The sequence below is a fragment of the Telopea speciosissima genome, chromosome 8 (genome assembly GCF_018873765.1).
Source record: "Telopea speciosissima isolate NSW1024214 ecotype Mountain lineage chromosome 8, Tspe_v1, whole genome shotgun sequence".
Lineage (NCBI taxonomy): Eukaryota > Viridiplantae > Streptophyta > Magnoliopsida > Proteales > Proteaceae > Telopea > Telopea speciosissima.
In genome coordinates, this window is record NC_057923.1 from 6,841,741 (window position 1) to 6,859,571 (window position 17,831).

The 17,831-nt window shown below is 38.9% G+C and overlaps 1 protein-coding gene across 1 annotated transcript in view; it reads left to right on the forward strand.

Moving 5' to 3' along the window:
- The window catches only part of LOC122671218 (PH, RCC1 and FYVE domains-containing protein 1-like), a 107,956-nt gene extending 92,186 nt beyond the window's left edge, over positions 1–15,770 (forward strand). Inside the window, exons 7-8 of the mRNA XM_043868330.1 lie at positions 9,707–9,999; positions 15,060–15,770. Of these exons, the coding sequence (XP_043724265.1) occupies positions 9,707–9,999; positions 15,060–15,156 (390 nt within the window). The 3' untranslated portion in view covers positions 15,157–15,770. The remainder of the gene's footprint in view (positions 1–9,706; positions 10,000–15,059) is intronic.
- The last annotated feature ends 2,061 nt before the right edge of the window (positions 15,771–17,831 follow it).

A 17,831-nucleotide genomic window follows, 5' to 3' on the forward strand; every position in this document is an offset into this window, starting at 1 on the left:
CCTTATGGACACATGAAGGTTGAAACATATACAAATGCAGATTGGGTTGGGTCTCCTGATGATAGGCGTTCTACTTCTGGCTACTATACTTATGTTGGAGGAAATCTTGTTACCTAGAGGAGCAAGAAGCAAACAATTGTTGCTCGATCTAGTGTAGAGGCTGAGTTTCGGGCTATGGCCCAAGGTATTTGTGAGGCTCTTTAGCTCCAAGGATTGTTGCAAGACCTTGGAATTGAGGTTGATTTACCTATGCGATTGTACTCTGACAATAAGTCCACAATCAGCATTGCTCACAATCCTGTTCATCATGATCGAACAAAGCACGTGGAGATAGACCGTCATTTCATTAAGGAGAAACTTGATAGTGGTCAGATGTGCATTACCTTTGTTCCCTCTGATGATCAACTTGCGGATATTCTTACCAAAGGGCTAAGTTCTAAGTTGTTTAGTTCTATTTTTAGCAAGTTGGGCATGGTTGACATCTATGTACCAACTTGAGGGGGAGTGTTGTAATATGGGTACAAGGGTATAATGGTCAATATGGGTATTTGGTCTTGTACTCATTCTAGAATTTTCTATTCTTCATTATAAATAAAGTTGGCCTATGTCTCATTGACACAAGTCATTCTCCCTAATTTTCTAGATTTCATCACTTTTGAAAAGAGGAAAGTATACCTGAAACACCAGTCATGTGATCCGAAGCCCCTGAATCAATGATCCAGGGACGAGAGGTAGCAGTAGAAATACATACAGTGGCGTTACCTATCTGAAAAAGGGTGGCGGTTGGAGGCTGGACTGACTGAGAAATCTGGAACTGGGTAAAACGGGCATACTCCTCATCAAACATCTTCACGGTCTTACCTTCAGGTTGTGGAGATCTAGAAATAGTAGACTCAGTAGTAGTAGCAAAATTGGCAAAGTGCTGCTGAGATGGTTTGCCGTGAAGTTTCCAACAAAAACGTTGGATATGTCTTGGACGACCACAATGGTGACATGTCTTCACTAAACCTGAACCATCAGAAGTACCTTGAGTACCCAAAGTAGGCGGTTTGCTAGGACCAGCCCCACGACCATGACCACCACCACCACCACCATTATTACCATTACCACCACTACCAGCCCCACCATTGGGCCCACGGTTGGGTGGAAAAGAGGCCAATGCCGAAGTGTCAACAATAGTCGTGCTCCCACGAGAGACACGTAGAACTCTGGAAAAAGTTTCAGACAATGTGGCTACCTTGTCACCACCAAGAATTTGGGAACGAACTGAATCAAACTCCTTCCCAAGCCCTCCTAAAAATCCCATGACAGAAAGCTGCTCCCACTGACTTTGCATTTGTTCCACATTAGAAGTAATAGGAAGTAAAGAATTTAGCTCCTCATACATCTTCTTAAAATCAGCAAAATATTGGGTCAAAGGGTGACCCTTTTTATCAGCCCTATAGAACTCTTGGGACAAGTCATAAATGCGAGAAAGATTGTTTTGTCCAGAATACAAAACATTAAGATACTCCCACAACTCCTTAACCATATCAATGTGTGTCACCAAATCGACAATTTGGTGCTCCATAGAGTTCAGCATTTGTCCCAAGATTCGAGCATCAATTGTATCCCATAATGAGTCATCAGCAGGTTTAAGACTAAACAGGTGATCCTGCTGATCACGTCCCGCCAATACCAACTTAACAATTTTGTTCCATTGTTGAATGTTGGTGATCCCCTCCAATTTCTTTTTAGTGATACGATTGGAGAAAGAAGAGAAAACCTTGGTCATCAAAACAAGCCCAATAGATGGAGTGAAATTGCAAAAAAAAGGTGTGAAAAATATGCTGAAAAATCAATCTTCAAAACCCTGACAAAAATCGATTTGACAGAAACCCTGACAAAATTGATCTCAAGAGAAAAAGTAATTCAAAAAGAATTCTGTCACCACAGTATCTTCCAAAGAGGGACAGCACACTCCAACAATTCCAATCAATAAAAAAGAGTCCAACAAACCAACCAAAAATTGATTTCAAAACCCTGACAATGCTTCCGATTTTTGTTCTTCAACATCCAATGCAATCTTCACTCCATCAACCATCCACAAACATAAAAAGAGACCTAGTTCTTAATTTAAGACATGAACTAGTCTCTAAACAACCTCAAAACACATCATAGGGTGTTGCACCCCTTCAACCAGAAATTTGGAGAAGCCGCAAGTCTTCAAATATGCAAGAACACTTCACTTCCACTTGTTGGATTTAAGAAAGGGGAAGAAGAGAACCTCAAGGAGCTGTAACAGTGCCTATAGCTCTGATACCATGTTAATTAATGTAAGAAAAGAAGAAGAAAAACAGAGAAATCGAGAAAGAAAGGAAGAGAGACGATGTGCAGAATTGAGAGTCACAATTCTGTCGTGTTCTCCCTGTTTCCTTCATTAAATATTAGTTACAAGGGAAAAACAGGGAAATAACTTAAAAGTAAAATAAAGAAAGCTTCCTAAACTACCCTCCTCACTACTCTCATCTTGGTATTAGCGCTAGACACTAATACCGAGAGTTGTACAATTTTCGCTAACACGTTCCATGAAATTATATATGCCTCCCTAGGTAAAAAAAAGGTAAAAAGATAAAAAGGATAAAAATTACAACTCAATATGACTTTACAGTGAACTAGTGACTAAAGTACCCCTACTACATAAACTCTAACATTATTGTGATTTTTCGGTATTTTTCTGTAATAAAAAGTTCTGGATGCATTACTAAAGATGCATAATTGATTATTTGTATTATTTATTTATTTTTCTATTTTATTACTTTAACTTCCTTTTTTCTATTCACAATTTGGTTCTAAAGATCCCCCTTACAAACAACCTTAGGTAACATGATGCCTGTTGTGCCAGGCTCGGCACGACAGCTCTCCCAATTCGAATCACGTGGCAGGTGTTGTGGCAACTTTTAACCATACTTAACCCACATTGGATTAGTCACATGTCAAATTTTGTGGTCAAACTCAATAATATGACTCACTTGTACTGGACTATTCCCATGTGTTTTCCATAGTGAAAATTTTTTACCTCTTATTTTGATCTTTTAACCATTTTTTTACCTTTACTTTCTCCCATATAAAATTCATATTAGGATGAAAGTTTATAGGTATACATAGGGTATGGTTAGGCCTATCTTTCACTATATTTGAGTGCCAGGTGGACTGCTATTTGGCAGATGTAGTTGCACCATTCTGCCAAGACTGGCACAACAGCCATTGTGCTACCCCCTTCCTTGTTCTATCTGTATGTATATTAGAAGCATTTTTCTATGAGCATACTGAACTTCACCTGAAACCCGTTCCAGAATCTTCCAGGAACCAGATATGATCTATCTAGTGAAGAGCTTACTAATGCTTGTTCTTGTTGGCATGTTAATCACAGCATGTCTTCATTTTGAGGTTTCCTAACCCTTCTTGAACAGTCATGTTCAAATCAAGGCAGACATGGCACGATACCAAACACATACCATCACAATCCCTCGTAGAAACTGATACTAACTGTATGACTTTGCAAATATGAGATAACGGTGGAGAACAAAATACAGGATGAAGCCTAAAAGTTTCAGTATTGTCCAGAAAGCACTCTATTCATAGCCACTTCTTGCATTACATTGAATTTCTGTGGCTGTTAGTCTCAAATGGGCCATTTTACCTGTAATAAACAATAAAAAGAAAGAAGGAAGAAGAGAAGAGACGAGAATGCTGCAACAGTGGGAGTTACAGTCATAATATCGACTGTCCCAATAGGGTAAACACTATCAATACCGAAAAGACAGAAACACCCCTCAAAGGGGAATCGTGAATTAGCGCTAATTACTAATTCACGATTCCCTCCACCCTTACATATATCGACTTCTAACTATTGTAGTTCTAGATGGGGTAAAGCCCTACTAGAAGCCAATTAAACCAGGACCAATAACAAAGAGCTAAGGGCTGTTGGTTCTGCAGTTTCAGTAGGACAGAATTGCAGTTTTAGGTCAAATCTAGGGCTTAGGTTAGGATAATGGAAGGGGGGCTTACGGGGTATGGCTAGGCAGGTTTATAGGACTCTAATAATGTAGGTATTATAGAGTTTTAAGTGTTTTGAAAATTTTGTAAAACTGGGCAGTAAGTCAGGATCGACTATGGGTTTTGGGGAAATTAATGAAGGATGAGGGGATTAGGATTTTGATGGTCAAATATGGCTGAGCAGTAAGATCTAGAGTTTGATGGAATTAGGGTTTAATGGAATTCAAGCAAAAATAAAGGGGGATCAATTGAGGAAGGGAGTAGAGGATTAGAAGAAGAAATTAATGGACAAGTTGCAGCAGAAATCCACTAGCAGCAGCTTGGACAGAAGTGAAGGATAGAACCACCTTCGAATTGGGATCCTCCCGGCCGTCATGGCGCAAAGAGTCGATCGGATTCCACCAATCCCTTTTCACCTTGATAGAACCACAAGGATGCACACTCACAAGGAGCACAAGAGCAGCAACAATGGCAGCCAACAAGCAAAAGCTTTTTTCATTAATCAAATTCGTATTCAATGCTGGCCTCCCTTACAAACTTATATAGAAGACTCAAAAATAGACTTAGACACTAAAAAGGAAAGGCCTAACCCTATCCCTAACCTATTAGGTAACTTAAACTGACTAGGAAACTTAAATACTAAAGGAAATAAACTCAAAACATGGCTAGACTTATAGAGTCTTAATCCAGCCCAACTTACATCACATGACCACTTAAATTATCACAACTTAACCAAGTCACATGATCACTTAAATTGAACCAATTAGATGCAACCAATTTGAACCGCAAAAATAAACTAAGTATTGGACTAATCCCTTATGCAACCTATATACCCCTAGTTTAGGCTCATTAAAGTGGCCTATTACATAGAAAACCCTTGGGATCAAAGGCCTAACATATATATATCCCAACCCTAGACTTATTCCTAATAAAAGAAGCCCAGTTTGGTGATAATTCTGCATCAACTCTCCCCAGCTTGAAAAAATTCGTCCTCGAATTTTGTAGTGGTAAGGGGGAAGCAATATGTAAGTAGCAGATTTGACCATTCCCAAACAAAACTCTGGTGGGGCAGAAACATTAGGAATATAGTCTTCCAGGCGTGGAGCTTTCTCTTCGAAGAACCATGGTGGCATAACAAACTCTATATGTTTTACTTCTGAATCAGCACCAACTATGAATGTCCTATCCAAAGAGTCTTCAGTATTAGCAACCTTCTCATCTAATACTTGAGATACAAGCTCCACCTCTTCAAGAACAGCATCTTGAAGGTCATTGTTCTCCTGTAGAATCACCTCTGAATCAATTACATGCTGAATATCCCTCAATGGGGGTAACTCGTTTGGCAGCTCCCCTGGCACTACATTAGAAAAATCATGCAATAACTCCTTGATGGGCTGTGCCAACTTGACCTCAGGCTGGGCAGCAACTTCTTGTGTAACCACGGCTAGGATCAGAACTGAATCATGGCTGGTCTACTCAAATTCCTTCTGTGGTACAGCTAAGACTTGATTCTCATAATCTGTCCCCTTCTGATTGGTGGCATGGTTTGTCGTTTGCGCATCTCGGAGGGTAGATTAAAAGGATTTAGAATGACCTGCTGTCCCTTGTGTTCTCTATACCTTTCTCTATCTTCTCTGTAATCCTTGAGATCTCTGTATCCATATCTGGGATTCCCATATCTGTCAGGGGTGACTCTCTGTTCTTCCAAACGTTGCAACCTAACCATGATGGCATCAGCTGCAGCCCTCTAGGCTTCAATTGCAGCCCTGTATTCAGCAGCAACCTTCTGGAACATCTCGAGCATTGCAGCCATGGGGTCAACCATGGGCTCTAATACCAAATAATGTAGTTCTAGATAGGGTAAAGCGCTACTAGAAGCCAATTAAACCAGGACCAATAACAAAGAGCTAAGGGCTGTTGGTTCTGCAGTTTCAGTAGGACAGAATTGCAGTTTTAGGTCAAATCTAGGGCTTAGGTTAGGATAATGGAAGGGGGGCTTAGGGGGTATGGCTAGGCAGGTTTATAGGACTCTAATAATGTAGGTATTATAGAGTTTTAAGTGTTTTGAAATTTATGTAAAACTGGGCAGTAAGTCAAGATCGGCTATGGGTTTTGGGGAAATTAATAAAGGATGAGGGGATTAGGGTTTTGATGGACAGATATGGCTGAGCAGCAAGATCTAGAGTTTAATGGAATTAGGGCTTAATGGAATTCAAGAAAAAATAAAGGGGGATCAATTGGGGAAGGGAGCAGAGGATTAGAAGAAGAAATTAATGGACAAGTTGCAACAGAAATCCACTAGCAGCAGCTTGGACAGAAGTGAAGGATAGAACCACCTTCGAATTGGGATCCTCCCGGCCGTCACGGCGCAAGGAGTCGATCGGATTCCACCAATCCCTTGCCACCTTAATAGAACCACAAGGATGCACACTCACTAGGACCACAGGAGCAGCAACAATGATAGCCAACAAGCAAAAGCATTTTTCATCAATCAAATTCGTATTCAATGCTGGCCTCCCTTACAAACTTATATAGAAGACTCAAAAATAGACTTAGACACTAAAAAGGAAAGGCCTAACCCTAACCCTAACCTATTAGGTAACTTAAACTGACTAGGAAACTGAAATACTAAAGGAAATAAACTCAAAACATGGCTGGACTTATAGATTCCTAATCCAGCCTAACTTACATCACATGACCACTTAACCAAGTCACATGATCACTTAAATTGAACCAATTGGATGCAACTAATTTGAACCAGTTCAATTAAAAACATAAAAATAAACTAAGTATTGGGCTAATCCCGTATGCAACCTATATACCCCTAATTTAGGCTCATTAAAGACGCCTATTACATAGAAAACCCTTGGGATCGGACTTATAGAGTCCTAATCCAGCCCAACTTACATCACATAACCACTTAGCCAAGTCACATGATCACTTAAATTGAACCAATTGGATGCAACCAATTTGAACCAGTTCAATTAAAAACATAAAAATAAACTAAGTATTGGGCTAATCCCGTATGCAACCTATATACCCCTAGTTTAGGCTCATTAAAGTGGCCTATTACATAGAAAACCCTTGGGATCAAAGGCCCAACATATATATATCCCAACCCTAGACTTATTCCTAATAAAAGAAGCCCAGTTTGGTGATAATTCTGCATCACTAACACTCCCCCTCAAGCTGGAGCATAGATGTTAATCATGCCCAGCTTGTTACAAATATAATTTACTCTCACACTCCCCAAAGACTTTGTAGACAAATCAGCAAGTTGCTCCCCCGTTCGAACATGACCAGGAGAAATAACCCCTTGTTGCAGCTTCTCACGAACAAAATGACAATCGATCTCAATATGTTTTGTTCTCTCATGAAACACAGGATTCTCAGAAATATGAATAGCAGCCTGACTATCACACCATAGCAACATAGGAGAATCATCACCAAACACGCAAGTTCAGTCATCAACTGTTTAACCCACATCAACTCACAAGTGCCATGTGCCATAGCCCGATACTCCGACTTTGTACTGGACCAGGCTACAACAGTTTGTTTCTTGCTCTTCCATGACACAAGGTTCCCTCTAACAAACACACAATAACCTGAAGTAGACCTTCGATCAATCGGAGACCCTGCCCAGTCAGCATGGGAAAATTCTGCAATACTCCCATGACCATGATCAGAATATAGGAGACCACGTCCCGGTTCCTTCTTGATATAGCGTAAAACCCTTATAACTGCATCCCAATGAGACGTACGAGGAGCGGACATAAACTGACTTAGCACACTGACAAGGAAGAAAATGTTAGGTCTAGTCACAGTCAAATAGTTGAGTTTCCCCACAAGCCTCCGATACTTCTCAGGGTCATCAAGAATATCACCATCATCTGTCATAAGTTTCAAGTTAGGATCCATAGGTGTGTCCAGAGGTTTAGAGCCCAGCAGTCCTATCTCTGACAACAAGTCAAGAACATATTTTCGTTGAGAGAGCGAAATCCCTTTCTGTGATTGAGCTACCTCAATACCCAAAAAATATTTCAGTCGTCCCAAGTCTTTAGTCTGAAACTGTTGTCCCAAATGTATCTTCAAACTCTCAATACCCGAAGAATCATCTCCTGTGATAACAATATCATCCACATAAACTACCAAAAATATCCTCCCCACATCAGAATGCCGAAAAAACACTAAGTGATCACTTCCAGACCGTTTCAGCCCAAACTCCAATACAACATCAGTGAAACGACCAAACCATGCCCGTGGCAACTGTTTCAATCCATACAACGATTTCTTTAGCCTACACACCTTCCCAGACTCCTCCTGAGCAACAAACCCAGGAGGTTGCTCCATGTACACCTCCTCATGGAGATCACCATGCAAAAATGCATTTGTAAGACTGAGTTTAAATATGGACCTTAAGGTTTCCCAGTAACCCTGTTAAGCTATGATACCAGGGTTCTTAAAACATTTTCAGCACAACCGTATCAGCAAAATATGATAGCTTCATTCGAATGATAACACTGGAGATTTAAATGACAAATTTTGATCTAGAATATCAGGATCAAGGAAGAAGAAGGGAAGGAGCAAGAGAACAAGAGAAGAACACTACTGACCATGATAGATTGATAGATCAGCTTAACTTCTATCGTGGTCAACACCCTTATATTTATAATATCAGAAAGCATATTCTTAGTAAGAAATTAACTAAGAATGTAAGTCTAGTTACAAGTAATTACTAAGAGAATAAAACAATAAAAGAGCTAAACAACTAGACATACTCTACGATAGGGACACTCCCTCTATCGTGCTCAATAACAACTAAACATAATAAAGTACCGCAGGGTATGACAGAAATACCCCTGCGGTACATATCTTAACAACTTACAAATATAAATCTGTTGTTTTCTTTTATACCATCCTTTCCTCCTAGTTCCTAATAATTTCCATTTTCTTTTGTCGACAATTATAAGTGATTTATGGTAACAAATCTTATAATAAGAAACCTTATAAACATAAAATTTTCAATAAATTAGGCGGGGATGTTTGTATTAAAAAGGACACTTTGCTAAAAAGGTATTTGTAAAGGAGTACCAGAATGATGGATGAATATGTATATCCAGATTTTTACCCATTTTAAGAATGAAGACTCACCGTCTTTATCCAATTAGTGTTAGCATCTGCATAAGATATTTATTTTATTTTAATTTAGAATCAGCGATAGAATGAACCAAAAGAGTTCACATCATGAACTTTGTATCATGCACGTCACTTTGAGTGCTCTAGAAAGTCACCTAGGAGGAAGTAAAGAAATAGATTAGATAATAGAATATGTAAACAAAGAAATGACGGTACTTGTCTTTCCATATTAGGCAAAGCAACAAAGCATCCTGTCTTGACCATCATCTTGTATGTTTGTTGTTGTGGGTAACACCGATTCTGTGTTTCCTTACTATCCCTGCCCTTTTCATCTGTCATCCCATACAAAGCACCTGTTTATGAAGAAAGAAACTAGGAAAATGTAGTACTACAACTTCTGGCAAAACTACTAAGGGTAAGACATGGATAATTTGGAAAGGTCATTCCAATTAACCAGTTCTTTTGCTCATTTTTATAGCTCCCATTAGGCTATATACAATCTTCTAATGCCAGCTTATGGTTATTCTGGCAGTTGAAGGAAATGGCTGAAAGGGTACCTGAGGGATCTACTGCCAACAGCAGATCAGGTTCAACTGCCATGCAGACAGCCAGTATTCCAAGTTCTGTTACGAAGGAGAGCCGTTTGAGCGGCCTAAGCTCTACACAACTGGAGTCCAATGGTCTCTCCGTAAATCCCGTCTCATGCAATGGAACAAAGAGCCAAACTGATCCAGCAGAATGGGTGATACAAGATGAACCAGGCGTGTACATGACTCTTTCCTCCTTGCCAGGGGGTGGTAAAGAACTCAGGCGGGTACGCTTCAGGTATGAGCAGACTACATATATTATGTTTTCTTTCAACTTATATGCAACTTATTGCTCTATTTATACACAACTATGAATGAGGGGTCTAGGGCAGGGCATATGATAGAGTGAGTTCTATCTTGGAGGTGATTATTTCTGTATCTGTTCTTGGAGCTGGTTACATCTGTATCCTTTTAGGAGGTTCAGTTCTTTTGAAATTGGAACCATTTTAAAGTGGGTCAGATTTTGGTCTAACATATAAATATCATAGTTGTCAAGGCGTCGCTTAGGTTTCCAGGCGCTTTGGTTGCCTTATTGGTTTCGCCTTGCGTCTAGGCCCCCTCCAATGCCTTGGGTCGCCTAGTCGCCATGACAACTATGCTTATAATATCGAGGTCTGGTAAAAAAACCTTAATTTGGTGATGATGGACATCTCTTCTAATGTTGTAGATTGCATTTTTAGTAAATAATTTTTTCTAATCACAAATTTTACTATTTTGTGATCCAAGATTTACATTTATATTCATTCTGATTTTACTATTTACAGTAACTATGAAATTTACTATTTATAGTAAATCTTGATTTTTACTGTTTCTGGTAAGTTCCTGTTATGAGTCATTTTAGGTGTCCAGAATCGTGACACTAAGTAGTTTCTTTTTCTAGTCGGATTATGATGGGTTGTTAGGAGTCTTAATTAGGAAAGTCCAAGTGGAAGTACTATAACCTTTTTTTTATTTTTCCTTGGAATTAGGACAAGGCAGCCTACTTATGCCCTACATAAGCAGTAATTCAAACTTTTAATTCAATTTATGGCTGTTTTGATATTTTAGAGATCGCTTCTCAACTGTTGAGGTTTGATGGTCAAACCCTGACACCATTCATGGTGAACAGTCCCTTATCTCTCTCCTCTAATTCTCTGCAGTTCTGAACTTCTGATATATTCAGTAATTCGGTAATTCCTAATTGAGCCATACCTGCAGGCACCTCATTATGTCCTGCATCAATAGATTTTAGTGGCTACCATCTACAAGCTTGGGTTGACAAATTTGAGTTTAAGGAAAACCTGAAATTCAGATATTGGCAGATTGAGCTTTGTTTGAAGCTGACTAGTTGAGTGATCGAAGATTCACAATGGATGTACACTTTATGATCACCATTGTGTAAGGAGATGGAACTCAAAGATAAAAATGATGGTGAGAATCGAGGCAAATATGTTGCTCTGATTGGTCTGAGTTTACAGAAGGTCAGAGTCGACTATCAAAAGTTAGTCTCAACCGAAAAAAAGCCTGCGGTTTATTTCATCCTTTCAAGTTGGTGCAAATGCATTGTAAACTATTTTCCTATTGCTCAGGCTATGCAAAATTTCTTCAGCAAATTGCAGTAGAAACATGGTGCTGAGATTATAGAGAGCTTGAGATTGAGACTGAGGGCCAAAGGGGTTTGATGAAGAGCATCTCTGTAGTGATGGTTTTGTTTACTATCTTTGATCATTTTTCTTACTATCTAAGTAATTATAAAGTTTACAATTTCTAGCAATCCAGGATTGGTTATTTATATTAAATATCAATGTTGCTAATGAGAGTATAGTTTACCATTTTTGTTAAGCTTCGGTTTTGTCAATATTTTAGTTCAACTTTAGTTAGGAGTTGAGTCGTATTAGTGTTATTTAAGTGGGTTTCTTTTTCTTCTCCAAGTAGAATATCATGGGCTATTAGGATTCATTATTATTATAAAGTCCAAGTAGAAGTCTTCCAAAGTCTTTTCTGAGTTTGATCAAGAAGCTTTTTTGGTGAATTAGGAGCTGCACATGGCAGCTGTTATCTGTAGTCACTTTTTAGGAACATTGTCACCTGGTGCTCTGTTGAACTTATTTTAAGCAAGAATGTTGCGGGATGCTTTCCTTCCAGCCTCTACTTTGAAGTAAATGCCTCTTAAATCTATAGATCAGAATATCAGATCGACTGTCTCAGTCAATTCCATGTTTTGTTCACCTCATGAATGAGAAAGAAAATAAAAAAGCTGGTCTTTTGTTCTGTGTGCTCAACATCAGTTGTGCACTTGTCCCTGTAAAGCACACGGACATATATTCCTTTTTATTGCCTTATATACAAAATTTGGATGGTGTCATGATTCTATGAGTTATATCACATACCTGATTTCTATCTTCGTTATTCCTAAACTACTCTCTAATCTGTATATCTCTTATTGCTGAGCTTTCCATTTCCAAACCAACCTCATCTCTTCTATATCTATTGAATTATACCCTATAAAAAGTTTAGATGGCCCTGTCATGATTCCACAGGCTCTATTGCCGTGAGCTGCTTTCTATTTTTTATTCCCAAACTATCCCAATTTCTTATTCCTATTTCTTTATTCCCAAACTACTCTCTGAGAACGATGGTCCATCCCTTCTCCTGGGTGTTCTAATGCTTTACTCATGTTTATTACTTTCGCTTACATACTATTTATCAGACAAAATATCTTACTCTCCCCTATATAATTTCTATATTTAGAAGCAGTCCCCTGTACCTTCGTCAGTCCATCTGTACCCGATTAAAGAAAGTCTTCTACAAGCACTCCCTTGAATTTTTTAGATACCCAGTTTCCCTGAAATTGGATCCTTTCCCACTCTCTGGCCAATTTGGCATGAAACACTACTTCTGAAGCCATGAAACCAGAAGCAGGGGGGAGGGGGGGGAGAGAGAGAGAAAGATCTCAATTCCCTCTTTTACTCCACTCTGGCTGACTTGATTGTAATTAGCTGCTATCGTGATGAAATCAGGGTCATTGCCACTCTAATTTTTATTTCGGGGATTTTGGTGGTTGGTTCTTGACTGAACCAGCTCAGCCCTCTCCCTTGACTCTCAGAGGAAGTCACTGATGGATGGTGCCAGCCCCAAAGATTAAATTGGCTTCCTGGCTTCTTCTTCCTCATGTTTGTACTTGGTGAATACCCTGCAAGCATGATGCAGTAGCCATAGCTACTGCCACTGCTGCTCCCAGACCTGACTAGGGTTTTCAATCCTCTTCTGGTAGTTCAATGGTGAATCCACCCCATCACTATTTCATTCTTTTTTTTTTGTTCTTCCCCCTTTTTTGTGATTGAATGAACTGTGTCAAGGAGAACTTTTTGTCTTTCCATAAAAATAAAAAACTATACTTTTTGTTGCTTTGGTGGTTCAATGAACTATATCAAGTAGATACCTTTTTTTTTTCTTTTAGCTGTTGAACAAACTGTAACAAAGTAGCCAAGAAGAAGGTGGGATTAGTGTTCGTGAATGTTGATGTAAGCTAGGGAGAATAAGAAATTCTCCCATTTTTATTACCTACTGTTACCTTACACCAAGAATACCCCTACATGTTCTCATAATACCAATACCACCCTTAGCTATAGGCATACCAAGAATAACTAATACAGTTGAAGATCAGCTTGTGACAGGATTGTAGGTAAGTGAAAAACCAGATTTTAAGAGAAAACCGGTGACAGAATAAAGACAAGTCTGATCTAGATATGAGTCTGGTCGAAGGTCTGTTTCAGATAGATGAATGATCCAGCAAAGTTAGATCAGAATTTGATGGCCAGATTACCAATTATGAAGAAATCCTGTTGGTACTAGGATTCTAGTTCAGAAAACCAGAATAGCAGAATTCGATGGCAGGATTTAAAGATAAACCAAAGTCCAGGTAGGCAATAACAGTGATTAATGTGTGCTACCACTTATCCCAAAAGCTTGAGCTGTTAAGTAAGGGCAACGTAAATGTATACATCAACACCCCCCACACGTGCAGGCCTGTATACACGGTCCTTGCACGTGGTACACATTCAGGCGGAAACACTTCACATGGCACCACGGGGGAAGAAGTGTCGGGATACCCCATTGTACTTGCCAGGAGTCGAACACTTGACCTCCCTGCTCCGATACCATGTGCGCTACCACTTATCCTAAAAGTTCAAGCTGTTATGTAAGGGCACGTAAGTGGTATACATTGACACCTCCCATAAGTGCAGACCTATATACACACAGTCCTTGCACGTGGCACGCACTCATGCGGAAAAACTTCACATGGAACGAGGACGAAAAAGTGTTGGGATACCCCGTTGCACTTCCCAGGAGTCGAACACTTGACCTCCCCGCTCTGGTACCATGTGCACTACCGTGTATCCTAAAAGCTCGAGCTGTTAAGGGTAACGTAAATGTATACATCGACAATTAAGTTGTGACTGAAATCAAGAATAGAAAATCAAAGAATAGAACAAAATTTCAGAAACTGACATTGGTACGATCACACCTGTTAAGAACAGATCAGAATAAGTAGGAAGAAATCAGGTTTGGGATAACAATCCCGTATGCCAAGCTCAACAGCTCCAAAAATTTCTTAAAAAAAAACACATTCTTTGCTCAAATTATTCTTAATTGATGGGGGTGTATTACATATATAAAGACCTTTTGGATTTCCTAAATTGGCTTATGAAAAGATTTTTAATCACTCTCACGCATTAAATAAAGTAAATAGACTCAAAACAGAACTCTTAAAAGCTATTAATTATCCTAATCTAACTCAAAAAATTGACTACTAGTACTGTATACTATCTTTACCACCGCTTTATGGGCTCATAGATTAGGCTCGTTATAATAAAACCCAATAAAATAAAAGGCTCAACCTATAATATAACTACCCAAAGTTTGTTTTCAACCTATTGGACTGCCACCAGCACGTTATGGGCTTCCCAAGCTTGCACCTAGGCCTCCATATGGGATGATATTGATCCAACTAGTCCAACACAACTGCATCAATAACCTTATCTACTATCTTATAACATACAGACTACCTTAATCTGTTCTTTTAATACCAAGATACCAATTTATATATTTTTGACAAAGGTAAATCGCATGCAGTCATGCACTCCTCTTGCATGAGCTCTAAACTAGTATTCAGAAATCAGATAAGGAAAACCTAACTATAAGCATGTTTAACTCATCTATGTGGAATAGGTTAATGCAGCAATGCCTATTTAGATAGTCTTATTGTGTATATAATCTGAAATTTAATTTTCTCATGTACTTGGATGCCCTCTACAGTCGGAAACAGTTCACCGAGAAACAAGCAGAGAAGTGGTGGGATGAAAATAGGGGAAAGGTATGCAAGAGGCATGACATCCGAAGAACAGAGAAATGAAGAGCACCAGAGCCCCCCCCCCCCCCCCAATCAGTACCTCCACAAGAAAACATTGACAACCAGGTTGACTGACCGTATGATATAAAAGATCTTTCACTCTACCTGGAACTGTAAATTCTTTTCTTCTTCCACATTGTTCATTCTTAGGTAGTGTGAGCCACACTTGAAAATCCCTGGACCAGTTGTGCAGCATGTAGGTTGGAATGTAAGAAGCACGCAAGTTAAGACAAACTTATGACAAAGATGTGGACAATCTGCAGCTGTCTGCTATATTGAGTTTGCTTTTGTGTTTTCTATTCCAAGTCCACAAGGCTCCATGCATTTCCCGCTGAGGCAATTTTCCACCGCGTCTCTTCTTTCCTATTCTTTTCAGTTAGATTTAATCTTTTTGTAAGAATAACTTACTTGAAGAAAACGAAGTAATTGTTCTACTCCTTGTTAGAGGATTTTCTTGGGTTATTGCTAACAGAAGGCAGTTCAGTGGGATCCAGTGTGGTTAAAAAGGCAGCTATTTTTAGCTCACTAATCTTAGTTTTCATGGAAACTGTCTTTTGATTGATCAACATAATTTGTCCTTAATCTCAAGTATCAAGAATCATTCAACTAGGCTTCCATCAAAGCAACATAGCCAGCTACCCTTATCAGAGATGGAAGGAAATGTACTATAGTTCCATTTCTAAAAAACAGTACGGCGTTCAAAAGTTCCAGCTAATTAGGATATCTCTCTAATATTGTTTTTCTTGTTGTTTACCCACTCATCTCACTTGTGTTGCATGAGCAGATTAGGGATCATCTGGTCAATCCCAAGTAGTTAAGGACAAGGGTCTGGGTTATTTGTTTCACTGGAACAACTTGAAAATGACTTGCAGACACGGCACAAGGGGAGCAACTGAAGAGTTGAGTTTTTGTCCAGAAGAAGTTAATCATTAAGTAGCACAACTGGAAGCTCATTGTTAAGTCTCTTACTGCAATGTGACTCGGTATCATCTTTTTCTTTTTGTTCCCCATTTTTCAATTACAGTAAAACATGTTGTTTGTCATTAATTTAGGAGCTGTGGTTTTCAAAGGGAATTTTCAACAGAATCTTCAATGACACTGATCTCAATCCTAGGATGGTCATCCAGAAAATTTGGAAATGGGCTTTAAACTCCACTCCATGGCATGGCACCTTTTGCTCATCCGTTCCCTTCCAGAACCTGGGGAGTTCCCTTGCTCCTGCTGCGAACGATTAGTCAGCCTTGAGGCGGCAAAAGGATTAGACGTTGATCTTTCAAAAGAACTTTTAATAATAGAAAAATGGGGAACAGAAAGATAAAAGTGACACCTAGTCAAATTGCAGTAAGAGACTAGACAATGAGCTTCCAGTTGTGCTACTTAATGGATTAACTGCAGTAAGAGACTTGACAATGAGCTTCCAGTTGTGCTACTTAATGGATTAACTTCTTCTGGACAAAAACACAACTCTTCAGTTGCTCCCCTTGTGCCGTGTCTGCAAGTCATTTTCAAGTTGTTCCAATGAAATAAATAACCCAGACCCCTGTCCTCAACTACTTGGGATACAACACAAGTGAGATTTTTTTTTTTTTGTGTGTGTGTGTGTGTGGTAAGAACACAAGTGAGATGAGTAGGTAAACAACAAGAAAAACATGAAAAGTAATTGCTAAGAACACATGCTTGTTTAACACAGTTTGCGATTTTAAAATGGAATTGGCTGCCAAGAACATGTCCATGTCTAAGCCTTTCCATTTATGAAGTTTCGACATTTCCACCTAGCACTGCTGTACTGCACAACTTTAGGAATTGGAAAGGATTATTTTTTGTTTCAGCCCTATAGTACCACATTTATGGAAAAAGACCACCTTTTCAAGAATTTCGTTTTAGAAAAAGGAGATTTTGAATATCCTAAGGCTGTTAATTTTTATGCTATAAAAAAAAAAGGAAAAGTTTTTCTGGATTGAATCTCTGGACGACACACCTAGCATATCCTGACTATTGAATATGTAGGAGATGATTTAAATAAGATGTGTAAAATTTCAGACTCAAATGACTTCCATTATTTGGAAGAAGCTTTTCCTATCTGGCAAATCCGTAAGGTATCTCTGTAGGCAAGTATAAATATACCACATGACGAATTGGATAGAATTGAAATTTTATGGAAGATTCCCTACTCACATGTCAAGTTTCGAGTGAAACAGATTTGGTCAAATACCAAAGCAAATTGTTATAGTAAAATATGGGGATAATTTCATGTACCTTCCCTAGAACTAGCCTGGAATTCATGTTACTCTTTTTACCAGAAAAAAAAAAAAAAACTAGAAAAAGAATTGATGTTACCCCTTACAATTGTGAAAGAAAGGTATAGTGAAAATATCTCAAGAACACCTACACGGCGGTAGGAACTCTCATCTCAAAACGCCAACACAAAAAATCTCCAAATCTCACTTCTTTCTTCCTTACACAAAAAGACACAAAAACAGTTAATACTCCAAGTCGGGTAGATTTATCGGATCGGGTTGTACCATATGGTCCAAGCCCTCTGCTACCATCACAGACCTCAAGAAAAAAAAAATCTCATATGAATTGCCACCAAAAATGTCGGAGCGGGGCTAATCTTCAAAAAAGATACAAAGAATTTGAGACACACATAACATAAACTCGTCCTAATATCAAACAAA